Source organism: Ascaphus truei, chromosome 6, assembly GCF_040206685.1.
Source record: "Ascaphus truei isolate aAscTru1 chromosome 6, aAscTru1.hap1, whole genome shotgun sequence".
NCBI lineage: Eukaryota > Metazoa > Chordata > Amphibia > Anura > Ascaphidae > Ascaphus > Ascaphus truei.
In genome coordinates, this window is record NC_134488.1 from 57,348,269 (window position 1) to 57,368,785 (window position 20,517).

General features: G+C 40.7%; 1 protein-coding gene across 1 annotated transcript in view; it reads right to left on the reverse strand.

Annotated features, from left to right (window-relative positions):
- Nucleotides 1-7,700: 7,700 nt before the first annotated feature.
- The window catches only part of VSIG10L2 (V-set and immunoglobulin domain containing 10 like 2), a 97,963-nt gene continuing 85,146 nt past the window's right edge, over nt 7,701-20,517 (reverse strand). Inside the window, exon 13 of the mRNA XM_075606608.1 lies at nt 7,701-10,434. Coding sequence (XP_075462723.1) covers nt 10,316-10,434 — 119 coding nt within the window. The 3' untranslated portion in view covers nt 7,701-10,315. The remainder of the gene's footprint in view (nt 10,435-20,517) is intronic.

Below are 20,517 nucleotides of genomic sequence, written 5' to 3' on the forward strand. Positions count from 1 at the left end.
ATCACCCCAGGAGGGGAACAAAATCCTCCAACGCGTTTCGGACGGGTAGGTCCTTTATCAAGGAGTATATACCCTGGAGCAACCTAGATACCTTATATACCTCTCTCATAACCCTAAATAATCAGGGATAATTGATGGTTGACGCACCCCTCTGTTGCGCATGCGCATGACGTCATGCGAGGCGCCACTGTGTCAGTAAGGGTGTCGACAGGTGAACACGGCCCCCTCTCCGCCAGCGCCCGCCTTCCAGAGGGCTGTACTAGCTCTACACTGGCGACACACTTTATTCGAGCTCGGCTAGTCCCACGAATTCGGGTATACCCGGGTGTATTGAGGTTTGTGACTGTTTTCTGCCCGAGTGCATTGAGGTATTTTCCAGGCAGGGATTGAAGCATTTTATTCCCGCTGGCTGCAATACTGCACAGTATATATATATATATACTGCATTACAATTCATGAATTTATGCCATCTGGTAGACACGCGAAGCATTGCAGCCTATTAAATCCTAATCATTATCATTTAACAGATCAGCCGCCCGTCAGCCAGGCATGAACCCAGGCTGGGAAGGCAAACGCAACGGGGCTTGTCAGAGGTGAGGAGCGGCGCATTCCAGGTATCTGCCAGGTACATACTGGGTATTTGCTCAAATAAAGTGTGTCGGTGCAGTATGTCTCACCACTGGCCTGGCAATTCACCGTGAGTCCCCGACCCCCAGGATGTACCTTCCGGCAGCTGATTGGTCCGTGCACCGCACCTAAGCCAATAAGCACTATGGCAATAGGATGCTCCTCACTAACCCCTCCGTGCCTCCACGAACAGCCCAGGGTAACTTGGGGATAACACTGTGATATCAAACATAGCCACTCTGTGAATACACACACTATGCGATCGTAAAGGAATGCAATCCCCCATAACTGTGTCCCATACATATAAAGTTAAACAATACATATTACGCCAATCCCCTGTCCCAATTATACATACATAAATGACAGGGGAGGTATATAAAAGCAGTGCAAGATCAAACAATGAACATAAAAACATTCTATCAGCATTACTAAATAAAGATATAGTTCTGCTCTATAATAGATGTGCTCATCCTCCCAGAGTGATGAACAGGTAACACAACAATGTATCTAATGTGATGATTATCTATTTGTCTTCAAAAGTCCAATATGTTTATATAAAGAAGCAAAAACATCTGTTAATATTGAATTAAGTAAACCTTCAGCAGACCAAGGACCATTCACTAGTTGCATGAATTCTTATTAGTAAATGATAGATTTATCATGTTTTAGAATTAGTAGTGTCAGGACCAGACAAAGAGGGGATTGGGGGAGATAGGGAGGGGGAAGGAAGGAAAAAGGGAGGGAGGGGGGGGGGAAAGGGAAAAGGAAAAGGAAGAAAATACAGGGAATTACAAATATAACTCAATAAATCCTGACCAATCGCATAATCCTGGATATAATGCAAATTATCGGTTTAGAAAATGACTGAGATTCCACCCTATATTGAGACCACAGGGAGCCCTGGTTTGTAGCATAAAAATCCAATATGCTTCAACATGTTCTCATACCCTGATTTTTAGAGATCTAGTAGTCCTCCCCACGTAATTAATTCCACATACACATGTCAAGAGATATGACATATTGTGTGTCTCAATTTATAAAAGATTTAATTGAAAATCTTTTATTAGAGGAGGAACCCATAAAATGAGCTGAGGGTACCATATATTGACATATTTTCAATTAAATCTTTTATAAATTGTGACACACTATGTCATATCTCTTGACATGTGGATGTGGAACTAATTACGTGGGGAGGACTACTAGATCTCTAAAAATCAGGATATTTAGAACATGTAAGGTTAATTAAAAAAACAATGCAGTGTGTGTGTGCAGCGCACAGCCAAAAGAGGGTAAAGAGCAGATCTGGCAAAAAAATCCTTTATTGTTAGGCCATAAAATAGAGGGTTGCAAACCTTCTACGCGTTTCATGCGATACAGGCACTTTATCAAGAAGTGTCTAACACAGTACAAAGAACATTTAAATAGCAGCTGTTTGCTGATTTGGGGCCAAAAATCAATGACGTCACAACATAATCTTACCAATGAGTAATGTCCCAGTTGCGCAAGCGTCATGCAGATCTGTTCCTTGCGCGGCCTCACTGCGGGACACAAGCCTATCAGCACCCAAAGGAGTGACACGCACCCCATGAGCAGTGAAGAGCCAGCTCTCGCGAGATGCGGCTCACGCAATTCCCGTCTGCTCGCGCATGCGCACACGGACCGCTCAAAATCCTCATTGATTCCCTCTGTAAGGTGATACATGAATGCATAATAAGTATAGATACCTCCAACTCCCCCAACCCGGCAACACACGGGCTCTTTACATGTGAAGAACACAGAAAAGAACACCCCTGTGTATATCAAGATTAGGGGAGGGGAGGACATAACAAATATAAACAATTACTGTATATATATAAATATATAAGAGCAAGGGACAATTTAATTTTCCACAATCAGTCAAACATTGCCATATGTTAACAAATGCATACACAGAATATAATAACAAAACATAAAATAAGCATACAATTAAACTAGTATTAAAAGAAAACAGTATATCTCTATACCTGTATTAAAAACACACATATATACAACCCCTCTAATGATGCAGAGGATATTACCATTGTTATCATAGTTACTTGAAAAAGATCATATAGTCTAATCTAAGGAGTGTACTCCTAAAATATACACTGTTCATTAGAACATGATCCTCATATGTATGTTAGAGATATCTTCTTTTATTTACATATTAGTTCTAAACATTATTCTAACCTTAAATTAAAGTATAGGATTCCTTTTGGACATAATTGATTTTTAGTGAAAAAAGAGAAGAACAACACAGTCATAATCCTTAGAGACAGGTCTGCTTAGATGAATCATGAATATTCATGTCCCTATGTCATTGGTTGAAATACAATTACATTATTAATATTAGTTAACCAATACTTCTAAAATTAAGCTAAACACTATTGAATTATTCTGTCTTTTAATTTAAGGCCACTATATGTATATAGTGACCATTCTGTACAGGGCAATCATCTGATAAAGTTATCTACTTGAAAGGTATAAATTCAGTTGGTCATCTTATCATATGTATTCTATAACACTAGTAAGGATTGGTCTGTTAGGATGGGTAGTTAGGTCAGGAAATGGTTAATTTTCCATTCGATATTAATCTCTTCTGGGAATCTCGTTTTGAGCATGAAAATCCAATAGGATTCTCTGCAATCCAATCTCTTAACCTGATCTCCTAGCCTTTAAAGACTAGCCTTTAGTCTTTCTATACCCATGAAAGAGAAGTTTTTGATGCCCCCCTTATCACATTCCGAAAAATGTTTGGAGACAGGATGCATCAAGTCTCCTTTCCTAACAAGTCTGCAGTGCTCCTGCATCCTTGTCTTAAGGGCCCTTGTTGTCCTGCCAACGTATCTTTTCCCACAGCCACAATTGACGTATTACAGTTGATAAAGCTATCGATGTTAAAACGTCTGTGTGGGCTTTGGGAAAATACACACTTGGAAGGTTGCATAAATTCACACATATTGCAATTATTGCATCTGAACGATCCTTTTGTGGTAAAGGTATTAGAGTCATCAACAGGGGTAGAAATTACACTTGGAGATACATAATTTGCTAAAGTTTTCGCTTTTCTATATACGATCTTAAGTCCCCTTTTGGTGTATTCACCGAGTATGGGGTCCATACGTAGCAAACCCCAGTGTTTGTTGATAATTCTGTTTACCTGGCCACTGGCCTTACTAAATTGAGAGATAAACAAAGGAGATGATTTTTCCATCTTTTTCATATCCCCTTTATGACCACCATCCCTCACTCTGCATCCTTTTGTGGGAAGCAATGTCTTCCTATCCTTTTTAATTACCTCTTCTAGTGTGGATTGGAGGGTCTCCCTGTCATAGCCTCTTTCTATAAATCGATTGGTGAGAGCCTCAGACTGAGTCAGAAAACTGCTAAGAGTGGAGCAGTTTCTCCTCAGTCTGAGGTACTGACTCTTGGGAATGCCAGTAATCACAGATCTGGGGTGACAACTGTCCGCCCTAAGGATTGAATTCCTTGAATTGATTTTTCTAAAGATGTCGGTTTGTATCTGGTAATCCATATCAATAAATAACAGAATGTCCAGGAAACTAATGTGATGTGCATTGAAATTAGTAGTGAACTTAATATTAAGAGTGTTATCATTAAGATATTCAAAAAATGATTTTAAAGTGTCAGTGCTCCCGTGCCAAATAATAAGTAAATCATCAATAAAACGCTTATAAAAAATAATATTGTGTCTATATTTATTAGTGCTATTATAGATAAAATTATGCTCCCACCACCCCATAAAAAGATTGGCATAAGAGGGGGCATTTATTCTCAGTCCCCTGTTTTTGGGTTCTTCTGGTTGGCCAAGTTCCCCTGAGAGTGGGAGATGCTATGGAGTGAGCTTTTAACCATTTAAATGTGGGGGCGGGGGGGTGAGATTCAATTAGGTAGGGGGTTGCCTCCCTCTAATCATATATTATTGTTAGGGACCCTTGAGATGTGGTCTGCAGTGCAGTGGCTCAGGGGCTTACAACACTTTGGCCAAAATGTTAAACTAAAAGACCATTTTATTTAATAGATATCTATACATATATATTTAGGCACTGTATCGTGTATAAGTTTCACTGGATGTGCACTGAGCTCTGTCTGTGTTTCATGTTCTGTCTCTGGTTCTAAATATATATTGCCATGCTCAGTAGCACTCCTCTGTGACACTTATATGCTTATATACAGTATATGTTGTGGTTATTTTGGGGGTTCAATATGAGCTTGTAGGTGTCCTGTATGTTTTACAAATCTATCATTTGCTAATAAGAATTCATGCAACTAGTGAATGGTCTTTGGTCTGCTGAAGGTTTACTTAATTCAATATTAACAGATGTTTTTGCTTCTTTATATAAACATATTGGACTTTTGAAGAAAAATAGATAATCATCACATTAGATACATTGTTGTGTTACCTGTTCATCACTCTGGGAGGATGAGCACATCTATTATAGAGCAGAACTATATCTTTATTTAGTAATGCTGATAGAATGTTTTTATGTTCATTGTTTGATCTTGCACTGCTTTTATATACCTCCCCTGTCATTTATGTATGTATAATTAGGACAGGGGATTGGCATAATATGTATTGTTTAACTTTATATGTGTGGGACACAGTTATGGGGGATTGCATTCCTATACGATCGCATAGTGTGTGTATTCACAGAGTGGCTATGTTTGATATCACAGTGTTATCCCCGAGTTACCCTGGGCTGTTCGCGGAGGCACGGAGGGGTTAGTGAGGAGTATCCTATTGCCATAGTGCTTATTGGCTTAGGTGCGGTGCACGGACCAATCAGCTGCCGGAAGGTACATCCTGGGGGGCGGGGACTCACGGTGAATTGCCAGGCCAGTGGTGAGATATAGAGCTAGTACAGCCCTCTGGAAGGCGGGCGCTGGCGGAGAGGGGGCGTGTTCACTTGTCGACACCCTTACTGACACAGTGGCGCCTCGCATGACGTCATGCGCATGCGCAACAGAGGGGTGCGTCGACCATCAATTATCCCTGATTATTTAGGGTTATGAGAGAGGTATATAAGGTATCTAGGTTGCTCCAGGGTCTATACACCTTGATAAGGACCTACTTGTCCGAAACGCGTAGGAGGATTTTGTTCCCCTCCTGGGGTGATGTTTTTACTGGCTTTGTGCTGAATAAATAGGATTTTAACTTTCACCACCTGACTCCCTGGCAGTGCGCTGTTTTCTTCTTTTTTGTTGCTCTGGATCTCTACCTCTACGGCTGGCACGCCACAGTGAACTACCAGAGACTACAGGAGTGGGTAAGAATACTTTGATTATTCTTTATGACCAATCATAGATGAGAACCTTTACCTCGATCATCCCCATGAGGTGCACGTGAGGTGACTTAAGCATTATTACGCTTCCTCCAGTATTGTGGATCTTGGTGTATATTGGTGACTCACAGGCCATTTGGAAATACTGTATACCCACTCCGTCTTAGTCTATTTTGGAGTTCTTCAAGATTTATTGATTGATTGTTAGGTCTCCCGGCGGTTGGAGCACCCTTCTCCCTCTTACCTATACATAGCTTATGTTGGGGGAATTGTTACATTTCTGGAATCTGAATGATACAGTAGGAATGATGGCTTGTCCATGGGGTAATGGGACAAGGGATCAGTTGGTCAACTGGGAGATGGGGGCTGGTCAGCAGCTTAGTAGAGAGGTAGTTTGGTTTGGCCTTTTTCTTTCGGTTGTAGGTGTTATGAGTGGTTATTGGGGTGGCATCAGAGGTTGAATCAGAGTGAGGGGGCTATTATGCATGCACAAAGGCGGTCTTCTGCAAGGTTTCAAAGTTTTGTGAGGTTGTTGTTTGAGATAGTGCCATTTTATTTGTATTTGAAGTTGTTCCCGAGTGAACACACAGAGAGCTAAAAAATGCCCAGAGGAAAGCTGTTGGATTTCAGGGGTTTGCTTTGGTTTGCTAAGATGAGGGTATCACAGCTCGACAAAAGTTTGGAGGTGTAAGGGTGTTTTTGGCTTGCCCAGGGTGATAGTTTTACATGTGGGGGAGTGATGTGATGGCAGCACAGTCGCTGGATTTGTTGAGGTTGATACAAAGAGGTGTAGTGCTAGCTCCTAGTGTTGTGTGGACAGGGGCTAGGAATACCAAGGTATTTGAGTGCTCTAGGGAAAGGTGAACAAGTCAATGACTGAGTTTGTGATGGAACATGTTACTTTGAGGCATGCAGTTCTGGAAGGTGGGCAGGTAGTCTCGTCTAGGAGTGATGGGGTCCATACGTCCGATATTGGGAACAACATATAAATTTGAGTTTGCAGTCAGAAGGCAGTTAGTTTGGTGGCGATTGCAAGGGCAGTTTAAGTCAGTTAAATGCCCTTCCTGGTGAGGGGGAGGCATTAGAGTAAGAAGGAACCCTGGCAGAAGTTGGCTCATTATGGTCTAAGGTATCTTCAGTAGTCGTTTAGGTGAAGGTGGGGGTCATACTTGGCTTGGGCGGACGGTATAACAGTGACTTTCCAGGGGTGGGGTTGGTTTGGACCAAGTGGCTTAGGCAGCTATTGGCAAATAGAGGTACAATCCGGGAGTATCCCTCAGGCTTATGGATTGTTTACGGAGCAGGGTGCACTAGTTTTGGTATATTTTGTCTATATTTAATAAAAGCCGAGACCTGTTTCTTCATACTAGTTGTATGTGTATTATTTAATGAAGGGTTGGTTTAAGGGGTTCAAACGCACCCCCCGAGGATTGAGGTATGAGTAAGTCATGGGTTCTCCTGGCTGAGCTGTTTACTCTATCACCTTTGGTCATGTTTAAAAATTAGGTGTAGAAATGGTTAAAAAAAAAAAAAAAAATGTTTAAAAAGACCTTGTTACAATATCCAACATTGGATATCTAAGCTAAGTAGCGGTAACAAAGCTTTACAATTTTTTAATCCCTGTACAGTTTATGTAGAGTTACACTGACTTAGGCTACATTACAGTATGGTTCAAAATTCCCCAACTGTTTTCTATGGAAACACCCTCCATGAAAATAAAACAAAACATATTCTGTTTTTGACCACATAAAACATTTTATTTGTACCACAAACATGTCACACTTAAAGCAGTCATTAACATTATTTTGCGGACTCCCTTTATCAAAATATTCCCCTAAAAATATTCTGAACATCAATACTGAGAAAAGACCTATTACTTAGTCTGCATTAGAATTCCTTAATACAGTTTACAATTTATGATATTTTTTTCAATTAATTTGCAGCGTATACAGTAGTATGCAACTTAATGAATCATGTATGCAAGAAATATAAAAGGGAATTTATAATGCAGTCACATTGTAACATCTGTTGCCATAGAAATGATAAAATGCTTTGAAGGATTTCAAGACATCGTAGTTTAACTTCTGAGTGTTAATAATACCCATTTGATTAGGGTCACTGAAGAAATTACACTATTGATAAAATTATGGAACAGAATTTGCAACATATAGGTTGATATGTATTATGATATTAGTATATACACAGATAACACTCATTTTCTGTAGTATCAATGTATGCAGGTGCTGAATGTAAGAAAGCTGTTAAAGGGGCAATTCTAATTTTAAAGATTCAATTTCCTCTAAGGTAATATTTCCACTTATTAACATCAAGAGTATGAAAAATAATAAGTCCATTGCAAATGTTCCGGGTTCGATTAATTTACATGTTATTCAGTAATTATTTCTCTTCCTCTTATTCTCTTTAAACAAATTATGCATCTTTAGTCAAACATCGCACAGAATGACTCTGAATGAACAAATCTCTCTTTGCATACAAGTTTACAAACAGAGTTATCACAAAAGAGATTAGATGAAGATTGTATACATAATCCAAAGCATTTGGTTATCATAGAGACAATAAAAGTTGTAAAAAAATATTTAAGAAATATTTTTACATGTTTCATTTCTACAACAATTGAGTCGATTGCCTACATTTATTTATATGATAAAACATACCATTAGTTTACTTTGGACCTATGAGGGATTGCATCTTTGATCCAGGTTCTTTTGACAACAATCTCCGATACAGGAATTGATGCCACCGTAGACATGGTCAAATAGAGTTGTGTATACAGAATTAATCCCCAAGTATCAGAAAAGATCCTCCAAATGATTGCACTCAAAGTATAATAGTAAAAACTTAATAGAGGACAGCAGTCGCCCAACAGATAATTTTCAGTAGTGGCTGTAAGACAGACTGTAAGATCAGTATGTAGTATCTAAAACAAAATTATAACATTTTATTGCATTCAATTATTGAGTGACACAGTGTGTATAATTATTTACAGTGAATATATGAAACAAGATAAAAATCCCCGTAGGGGAGTGTGAAGGTAGGGCGGAGCGCTGGGCTAGTGTATGAGATAGTGTGTTATACCGTTAACACATTAGTATGTGTGTCCACTAAAAATATATACTTCCAGGGTTCCTACAATCAAAATTATTGTTGTGCATACATGCCAAGTTCACTCTATTGGAACAACATAGAACATACTAAGGTAAGATGGATACCAATTAGGTCAATGTATTTCAAACCATTCGACATTTGAAAATCTAATTATAGAAAGACCAACATCGGGAAGAATTTATTCTATTTCACATTCCAGCCTAAGTTTTACAAATAGGGCTTTCTGTTCCCTTTGGGTTATTTCCAATCATCCTAAGAGAATATCCCCAAACATACAGGTTACTGTACCTATCGTGTAATAGTCACTTATTGGGATCTTCTATTTTCATTATTTTATATATATGTATTGATGTATTTTATTAAGTAAAGGCTTATACTGAATAGATCAATTCAGTGACAAAGGTCATACTGTTTGTTTTATTACATTAAAAAAAAATTGTATCTGCTGTCCTCTATATTTCTCTTCAGTCCCACCACTGTTATTTTCATTAGGAATTTTAATTGTACTCTCCATGCGCCAGTTTCCTTTTTCCACTGTTCTTTAGGGTTTGGGCGACCCTCTCTTGTTGGCTGAAGGAGTGTATGCTATTTGATCTACCATTATATTTAATTAATAATACACATTAGTGCCCCTTTCTCCTCTTTTGCTCATAGTCATACAGGAATTAAAGTGCAATAACTGGTTTAGCCTTAGTTGTTCCCACTGTGTATATGGAGACATACTGTACAGTAAACTGGAGCTATGGAGGCCTGGTGCGAATAGTGAAAAAGGAGATGCAGGTTCTATAAGGCAACTAATGCAAACACAAGGAGGAAAAGCCTTCTGCATATGACTATAATTCTCTGCTATATACAGTATTAGTTATGTTGCATTTCTAATCTGAGCAGTTATAGATTATTTTGAAGTTACAGTATGCTCCCATGATAATAAATATGCACGAGCTTTACAATAGAAGAAAATACAAAATATAGTAATCATGATCCAAATAAATACATTTACATACAAATTCAACCGCTATTATATGCTTTTGTGAATCGTTTTTACAAAACTACATAGACATGTTGGAAACTCTATACATTGCAAAATTTATTGTAAATACCTATTTCACATCATGTTGAAATCCTACTATGGATGGGCCCCAAGGAAGGAAATGTTAATATAGTATGTTTCTAGCATGTACAGTATTGAACAACGGATCTTGAACTTTGATTGTCACCAGTGTGAGATCTTTACATTGGATTTACGGTGTTGCTGTTACTGTGATGGTAACGTTGACTGGAGTATCATCAGGTAGGTCTGCCACGGACAGCTGGGATAGAGGGACATCCGCATTGCTGGTGGAAGTAGGTGCCGTCACCCCTGAAATAATAAAAGTGTTAAGAAAAGACACATAAAATTGAATTTTATTTTTAAAACATTGGATCAAGAAATGTAGTGCCTGTGAGCACTAAAATTTGTATGTCAAAGAAACAGGGGCATGTGAACAAATGATATAGATATATCTATGTCTGAACCGGGCACTAGCACACAGAAATACCTATTGACTTGGAGTCTCTGTGCCTGATTGGCACTGTTGCACTTTCATGCATTATCCCCTTTATGTCTACTTCCTTCTGTAAGTAATAGCCAGTTTCAGAATTTCAAACTAGACAGTTTTTGTAGAATGAATGCCTATATTTTATTTATCTTATACATTCTCATGTGTAGATATAGAAATACACACACATATATATATATATATATATATAGTTATACGTTACCGTTCCAAGGATTGGTAAACAAGAGACAACACTCAATGTTGAAAAACAAAGTGTATTAGTGATAGCAAAAATACATCCAGAAACTGGGTGTAGAAAGACAATCACAGATAACATTCCAAGAGACACTGTTTTTAATTATACCCTTTGCTTGCTTCATTCATTGTAACATCGCCGGAAGAAGAGATCAGTGTATCTCAAAAGCTCGCACAAATAAAAGCATTTTGTTAGCCACAGAACGGTATCATCTATTTATTTTTTGACTATTGAAGCTCGGCTAACACGGTACTGATACATATATATATATATATATATAGAATCCAATGCACAGACGGCACACCATATGCAAGTAAATAAGTTTTGGTGCTTATCCCATAAAGCAATAACAGACCATACGATACCGGTTGCAACACGACATCAAGGGACAGCACGCAGGTAAGTAAATCAAAAATGTTCTATATTTGATAGAAGACACAAAAAACGATGTTTCGGTCCCCCAGTGGGACCTTTCTCAAGGTGGTGCACCATTTTTGATTTACTTACCTGCGTGCTGTCCCTTGATGTCGTGTTGCAACCGGTATCGTATGGTCTATATATATATATATATATATATATATATATATATATATATATATATATATATATATATATATATATATATATATATATACACACATACAGTGAGAGAAAACATTTTTGAACTACTTAGAATTTTCATATATTTCACATATTTCAAACATAAAATGTTATTAGATCTTAATCTAAGTCCTATTAATAGATAAAGATAACCTGTTCAAACAAATGACACAAAAACATGATACTTTTCCAACATTTATTTATCCACAAATGATTAAACATTCAATATCCATGGGTGCAAAGGTATGTGAACCTTTAAATTCAGTACCTGGTAGCACTCCTTGAGCAGCAATGACTTCAACTAAGCATTTCCTGTAACTGTGGTCAGTCTCTCACATCGGTTTTGAGGAATTTTGGCCCATTCCTCCTTACAGAACTGCTTCAACTCAATGACATTTCAGGGCTTCTTGCCACAAGTCATGAATGCTAACATTAGCCAAGGCGAGAGTGACCTGAAGATCCTTGGATCTTACTCTTGGGCTCTTTGTGACTTCCTGATTAATTTGGCAGCTTGTTCTTGGAGAGATTTTAGTAGGACGACCACTCTTGGGTAGACTCTGTGGTCTAAAACTTTCCCTATTTGTAGACTACCTGTCTTACAGTGGATTGGCAGAGCCCCAAATCATTAGAAAGGGTTTTGTAACCCTTTCAGACTGATAAACATCAATAACTGTTTTTCTGAGCTCCTCTGAGATTTATTTTGATCATGGCATTGTAATGTTGCTGACTGCAAACAGGATACAGACCGCAGGGCAGAGGTAGGGAGTAATACACCGACATTGGCATGGGATCCGTGGCCTGACATGCATAAGGTACTGTGACGGTAGGGGTAGCTGGCATCACAAAACTAGGATGCAGCCCAGCTAGCTACCCCTAAATCTTTGTAACTTGACAACATATGTGAGGCTTATTTCAACCAAATGTATTTAATATCTGGGGTAGAACAGGGAATGTATAATGCACTATGTATGTGATAATGTATTCCAAAGCACTTTATTCCCTGTTAATGCAATCCCCAAGTCTAGTTGAGCAAGTAATATGAGGTAAAGTGTTTTGTGATCTATGTGTAAGCAATGTGATGTGATGTGGGAGTCAGCCCTGTAAAGTGTTAATTGGATTATGTGACTGTATGTACTTATTTCTAAGATACCAGACTTGTAATGTGATTTGCATTTCTTGGGGGTGACTCTGTGATTTAATCAGCTGAGGTTCCTGCAGATAAATGTGTATTGAGACAATAGTTGGTAGCGTGGAGGTGTTACAGACATATGGTGAGTGTGAAAGAGTGGACAATCAGGGGTGCTGCTGATCAGAGAAGTCAGATTTCCTCAGAGAGACTAATAGAGGGAGAGATATTCTGGGAAGGAGTGTGGAGATTCCCTCAGAGGACATCTGAGAGAGACACTCTGGGAAGGAGTGTGAGGAGCATCTGAGAGAGATATACGCTGGGAAGGAGTGCAGAAAACATCTGAGAGCACCTCAGAGCATCTGAGAAACTATCTGAGAGTCATTCTGTGCAGGAGTTTTGATCTTGACAGTGATAAGCTGAGGATACGTGTCAGAGGCTCTGCTGTGTGATCAGCCCTCTGATATCCTGTATGAGAAGTGGACAGGGCAAGCCTTCTTGAAGCAGGCCCCTGCACCTAGCAAGGCTAGAGTCTACTCCTCAGGGCCTCAGTTGGTATTGCATCTTGTTTTGTACATCTTTGTTTTGTATGCTGGCATGCCAGAATAAACCCCATTTTATTCAAAAACTTTGTCCTGTCTGGTGCTAGTGATCATGGTGGTTTCGGTGTAAAAGTACTAGTCTCCATGACAGCCTTTTTCTGGTGGCATAGTGGTGGGATCTCTAGGCTTTGTGTTGGGATCTCTTGCGGGAAATCACAGCTCAAAGACGGTCTTGAATTGTCAAGACCGCAGGACAAGGTGTTCAAGACAAAGGTTGTACAAACCTGATATTTTACTATTCAAATCACATTTATATTAGTTTGGGTAAATCTGAAGATGTCTGGTCCAGGAGGACGTTATTCTTCCTGGGACCGACAATCATTAGTTGCCCGGGGCGCAAGATATGTGCTGCCGAGTTACGATGGGCCTTGCGGAGGACCTGGAGTGGTATGAGTATGTTGCTACGGAGAGTGTTTATGCAGATGTCCTTGCAGCGTATGGTCCAGACATAACCGAGGACTTTCGCTGGCACATTGTCCATCTGGTGAGGTCCTGCAGGACCTGCGCCAGTTTGATTACTACTGGTGCAGCCCAAGAAGCAGGTCCTAAACCCTGCTACAGTGCGGGTGAGCCGAGCACTTCCAGTAGCTTACTCTTCCCAATCCACCAAGCCATGGTGGAGTCAGCTAGGAGCCAGAGAGGCTGAGGTCGACCGAGACATTGCCGGCGAACCTGCCTCTGTGAGAGCGACTGTGCTGGATGAGTATGACACTACACGGGTGCCTCTTGGCCACCAAGATGGCAGGGGATGCCCACGAGGGCCGGTGCTCCCTGGGAGACTGGATGTACCATCCGCGGATGGAGTGCCCCAAAGTATCCTGCTTGAGTAACCCCAATCCAGGGCAACGTTCCCCAGCTACAGGGCCGACAGGCTAGCCCAAGCAAAGGAACAGACAGAAGCTGTGCAGCCAGAGAAGCAGAGGACCCAGCCAGCGGTCCCTCCAGCAGCTACTAGCGGTGCAGAGATGCAGCTTGACTGGCAGCAGAGTGCAGCCATCAGGCTGGAGGATGAAGCGGTTCATGGAAGATTTTTGCATACAGGTTTCCCAGACAAATCAGCAGGCAGTCGGCCTGGGGGACCCCAGTGCTATGGTACCTCTGGGGCAGCCTCAAATGGTCTGCCCAGAGCAACAGCTCCCACAGACGGGGATGCTGGGGAAGCTACACTTAGGTGCTGATAAACAGGCAAGATAGAACAGACAGTGTCACAGTGTGGTGAGTAGCGATCTCACCACTTCCTCGTCCGTCTGAGCCTCCGATTGCATCTGCATACATCATAGCCTCCGACGTCACTTCCAGTTTCAGTGATTCATCCGTCAGTGGGTCAGAGGGTGCTCTACTCTCTTCTCTCCGGATCACACAGCTGAGCTACACATTCTACATGTTTCGCTGTTCTAACTGACAGCTTCCTCAGGAGTAACTCCCACCTACATCTATAGCGGGGTATATACCACCTAGCAGTACAGAGAGCCCTCTCTATTGGTTCTGAAGTGCAATAAGCACACCAATGCTTAACTGGAATGAATGAACATAATTATAAAATACATAATTTAATACATCACAGTATAAAAAAGACAGAGGTCAAAGAGTATAAAAATAAGTATCATAAATATACATCATTCCTATGTACTCCCCCATACATAGATGGTACCAACGTTTTTAACTTATAGATCCAAAAAGTCTAACTTTTGGTTTGCTCAATGTTCCTATCCCCTCCCCTCCAATGAGACATCACATGCTCAAACCAGTAGGATTCCCTTGATGGTGTGTGAGAAAATGGTTGGACAGAAGGTGTGTGGTAACCTTCCTCCTAATGTTGCTCACATGTTCTAGTACTCTTACCTTGATGGGTCTCGTGGTTTTACCCATGGACTGTAACCCGCAAGGGCGTTCACTCGACTCTTCTCACACATTCGCCCCTCACATTCAAAACATTTCTAAAACCTGTCGCTTTTTCCTCTGCAATATAACAAAGATACGCCCTTTCTTCTGTTGCTCGACTGCTAAAAATCTGAATCAGGTCCTCATTCTCTCCCGTCTTGATTACTGTAACCTCCTGCTGTCCGGCCTTCCTGCCTCTCACCTGTCTCCCCTACAATCTATCCTAAACGCTGCTGCCAGAATCACTTTACTCTTTCCTAGATCTGTCTCAGCATCTCCCCTCATGAAATCCCTCTCCTGCTTCTGATCAAATCCCGCATCTCACACTCCATTCTTCTCCTCACTTTTAAAGCTTTACACTCTTCTGCCCCTCCTTACATCTCAGCTATGCACCATCCCGACTCTTGCGTTCTGCTCAAGGATGTCTTCTTTCTACCCCCTTTGTATCTAAAGCCCTCTCCCGCCTTAAACCTTTTTCACTGACTGCCCTACACCTCTGGAATGCCCTTCCCCGCAGTACCCGACTAGCACCCTCTCTATCCACCTTTAAGACCCACTTGCTTAAAGAAGCATATGAATAGCACTGTGGATATTCTGAACACATGATACATAAAGCTTGGCCCCCTGCAGACGCACTTACCAGAACTCCCTCCTACTGTCTCGGTACGTTCTACCCTACCTACCAATTAGACTGTAAGCTCCTCGGAGCAGGGACTCCTCTTCCTTAATGTTACTTTTATGTCTAAAGCACTTATTCCTATGATCTGTTATTTATATTATCTGTTATTTATTTGATTACCACGTTTATTACTACTGTGAAGCGCTATGTACATTAATGGCGCTATATAAATAAAGACATACAATACAATAAATAACATAATATGTTCGACAACTGATATGTTTGGTAATCTCAAATCTCTCTTTGGTGACATTGGAGACAAATCCGAATTTATCTATGGCTCTAAAACGGCAGGCTTTGCATGTGGTGCATCCATAGAAACCTTTGATCTGCGGTAACCAATTATTAGTTTGTTTTTTTATTTTAGACAATGCACTAGGAGCAAGTTTATTTTTCAAGATGTTTGCTCTCTTAAAAATCACATTGGGATTTGCTGGGACTACTTCTCCAAGGATTGATCATTTCTCACGATATGCCAATGTCTTTTTATATTACTCTTCATTCTGTCGGCTTGTCTATTGTAATGAGTGAGAAATGCAAAGTTAAAGTTATTCTTCTCAGACCTGACTTTTTTCTTATTCATTTTCATCAGGTCAATCCTGTCCATACAGCGAGCTTTATTAATAGCATCTTCAACAATATCTGTTTCATAGTCCCTTTCCAAAAATCTATCCTGGAGAAATTAAGATTGTTCATTAAACACATCAAGCTCTTGGTATTTTCTCCTGACTCTCCTAAATTGTCCATAGGGGACATTCCTGATCCAAACTCGATGATGACAGCTCTATTGTAATAAATAGTTATTACTGTCTACTGGTTTGACAAAAGTTTTTGTCTTAATACAGATGCAGCTGCCATTATCCGATTATTTCTCAAAATGGATTTCGAGATTTGCCCGAGATTCTTTCAATATTTGCCGTTGCAGACTAATGGACCATCAATTAAACATAGCAGGGTCCCTGGTGTGTTAATCCTACCAGGGTCTGCTGTCTGTAAGAGATGCGCAGTAAGAGATAGGCTGAATCAGTCACACTAACTGCTCGCCTCTCACAGGAGATCACGGGGGATTTATTTAATTTAAAATATTACACTAATGTAGCAAGGGGTCTTCGGAGCTGTACCGCATTGATTTCAGGTCCGGGGAATCCCTACTTCCCGAGATACAGGCCCCGTTATAGGGTGCCAGTATCCCCGCCATGTTTAAATCATGTGGGTCATGTGAACGTGGGATCTAAACAAAGCAGGGGGATACTGGGGCCCATAACAGGGCCTGTCTGAGGAATTTGTGGGTCCCCAAGGATGAAATCAACTTTGTTCAACTCAGGAGACCCCTTGCTCATGCACACTATAAATAAAAATAAAATGTAAGCAGCTTCATTACCTTAGTAGCTATCCGCTAAGGTAATGATTTTTTATTGGGGGCGGGGAGGTGTTTGATACTAGTATACGTGAGCAGGGGGTCTCCGAGCTTAACAAAGTTGATTTCATCCTCTGGGACCCCCTACTTCCTAGATACAGACCCCATTATGGGGTGCCGGTATCCCTCTGCTTTGTTAGATCCCACGGTGACGTGACCCACAGGATTTTAACATGGCAGGGATACCGGCACCCCATAACGGTGCCTGTATCTCAGTAAGAAGGGTGTCCTGAAATCAATGCGGTTCCGCTCCGGAGACCCCCTGCTACATTACTGTAATGTTTAAATGAAATAATAACTCTGTGATCGCCTTTGAGAGACACGCAGTTAGAGTGACTGATTCAGCCTATCTCTTACTGTGCGTCTTTTACACACTGGTAAACTCCGGTAGGATTAACACAGCAGGGACCCCTGCTGTGTTAATCCGATGGGCCATATGTCTGCAGCAGACCATCTTGGACCACCACGCGGCATAGTGCATGATTTACCTATGTAGATGATCGAATAATGGCCGCTGCATCTGTTTGATTCCCTTCAATATAAATGGTGAGATCAAAAAAATCTACTTGTTTGATACTATAATTACATGTGAATCTCAAATTTAATTCATTATCATTAATATATTCGATGAAATCAATTAAACTTCCCTCGTCCCCTCTCCAGATAAAGAAGACATCATCTATGAATCTCCATCACAGGACGAAGTTCGCGCAGAGTCCCACAACAGGACCAAATCCTATCCTCCTCCCACATGCCCATGGCGGTTCCACATCTCTGGAGGTAAAATATCTAATTGAACAAGAAATAATGGTGGTCTAATTTAACCCTATGTTGTCAGGAAGAAAATCAGCCTGAATATATTACGTCTCTACATTCTTAGAAAGAAACTTTCCAATGGCCTCACATCCCTGTATATGTCCAATAGAAGTATAAAGGGAGGTGACATCACAAGTACCCAGAAAAAGTCCGTCCTCCCATAGCCGATTCTCCAATATTGCCAAAATGTCTGTTTTGTCCCTTAGATAGGACCATAATAATTTTACATATTTTTGAAGATATACATCTATGTAAGCAGACAGATTGGATGTAAGGGAGTCCATTCCAGAAATGATGGGTCTCCCTGGAGGGTTCGTCAAGCTCTTACTGTATGTATTTTGGGAAGGAAATAAAAGATTGGAAGTCAGGTTGGTCTTTAAATAGAATCAAATTCTTTATCTGTAAGTACTCCTGCATCATTACCCTTAGTCAATAGTACTTTCAGATCTTTAAGGAAATCACTTGGATCTTTAGGTAACTTAAGATATGTGTCTTGATCCCCCCAAATTCTTCTGACTCTTGGATATAACTCCTATGCATGATATCGACTCCCCACCCCCCTTATCAGCTTGTATTATAGCTTGTATTATATATCTATGTATGGGGGAGTACATAGGAATGATGTATATATATGATACTTATTTTTATACTCTTTGACCTTTTTTTTATACTGTGATGTATTAAATTATGTCTGTAGCCCCTTTACCCCCACCCTAAGTGAGATTTGGTCACCTACAAGTGTTTTTGGTGTAGAATGGTCATACCTGTGAGGTAACAGGAGGGATGAGCACTTCCACGGTGGTGTGGAGAATCATCAGGAGAGGATTTACAGGGTACCTTTGATCATTGGTTGCAGCGTCTCCAGTCAGCGTGGATAGTAAGATGGTGCAGACTGACACCTTTCTTTAGCTCAAGACAGTGAATCACACTTGTATATGGTTCCATTGTATTTATTGCAGTGTTTAGGATCTTACACATCAGGTACATCACTTTCCTTGCTTCCCCTAAGAAGGTCACTTCAAGGCTTGAGGCCCATCCAACCTTATGGGACACAGGGAAGTTGTTGCTCACTCCACAGAGGGAGGAAAGAGACATACCCACTTTTGGGAGAGAGACAGTATTTATACCCTAGGGTTGGGCTTGTAACCCTGCCCCATAACAGAGCAGGTCTGATACTGACAGATCATCACAATCCAGCATGACACCCAGCCAGTACCTCCCTCAGGCTGACACTCTCTAGCTGTTCCTAGGCCCACCGTTAGATACAGCTACTGCATCTAAGGCTGCAATAGCAAACAAGGCCTTATGGAGGAATGTATCGATCCGCAGCCTGTACCTAACAGGACTTACACTGGTAGGGCCCATGGAAATAAATAGTGGTCAGAGACTAGGCTAAATATATTTTATAATTATGTTTATTCAGTCCAGTTAAGCATTGGTGTGCTTAATGCACTTCAGAGCCAATAGGGAGGGCTCGGTGTACTTCTAGGGGGTATATATACCGCTATAGATGTAGGTGGGAGTTACTCCTGAGGAAGCTGTCTGTTAGAACAGCAGAACGCGTAGTGCGTTTAGCTCAGCTGTATGATCCGGAGAGAAGAGAGTGGAGCACCCTCTGACGCACTGATGGACGAATCACCGAAACCGGAAGTGACGTCGGAGGTTGTGATGTATGCGGATGCGATCGGAGGCTCAGACGGACGAGGAAGTGGTGAGATCGCTACTCACCACATTGAGACATTGTCTGTTCTATCTTGCCTGTTGATCAGCACCTAAGTGTAAGCCTCCATTTGTGAGATTCACTGATAAATTGTGCTTTTATGTTTGATCTACACTGTGGGTCTGTCTTTCTATCTTTGAGATACACTGGACCACCTGCATCTTACCAAGTCAGAGACAACATTGCCACTGTTTGGGATACAGTACTGTCTTATTTTTCTCCTCCATTGTGAGTAGGAACTTCATTGCTTTTTTGTTCATGTTTTTTGTATTGCATTATTGCACTATTTGATTTTTTCTTTTTTACATGGAGTTTACCTTATGGTTTGGAGAAAATTTGTATGGCGACTCTTGGAAGAGTCTTTTTTAAGGGTTGAGTGGAGGTCCTTGCTTCTTATTTATTTTTGCACTGTTGCACTATTTTAGTGTTGTAGATTTAAAACGTCTGCACTTTTATAAATTATTTATTACATATTAAATAACTGTGTCACACTTCTTTCACTGGGTTTAATAGGGAGGGTCAGACCGCCATCCAGTGTTATTTGTATGATTGCAATTGAGTAAGGGGTTAATATTAACTCATTAAAAGTACCTTGCAGAGAAGAAAGGTGAATTGGCTAGAGTAGCCGTGTGTATTAACCCTCGTTGCATATCTAAGTCACGTGCTCACCAGTGGGCTGTTCGTGACAGATGGTATATGGGGACGGATTGAGGGGGGATATTGTTAATTTGAGGGACCTTTGCAAAGGGCAAAGTGGGCAAGGTAGAAATCTGTGTAATAATCCTTGTCCAGAAGGCAGGTCATGTAC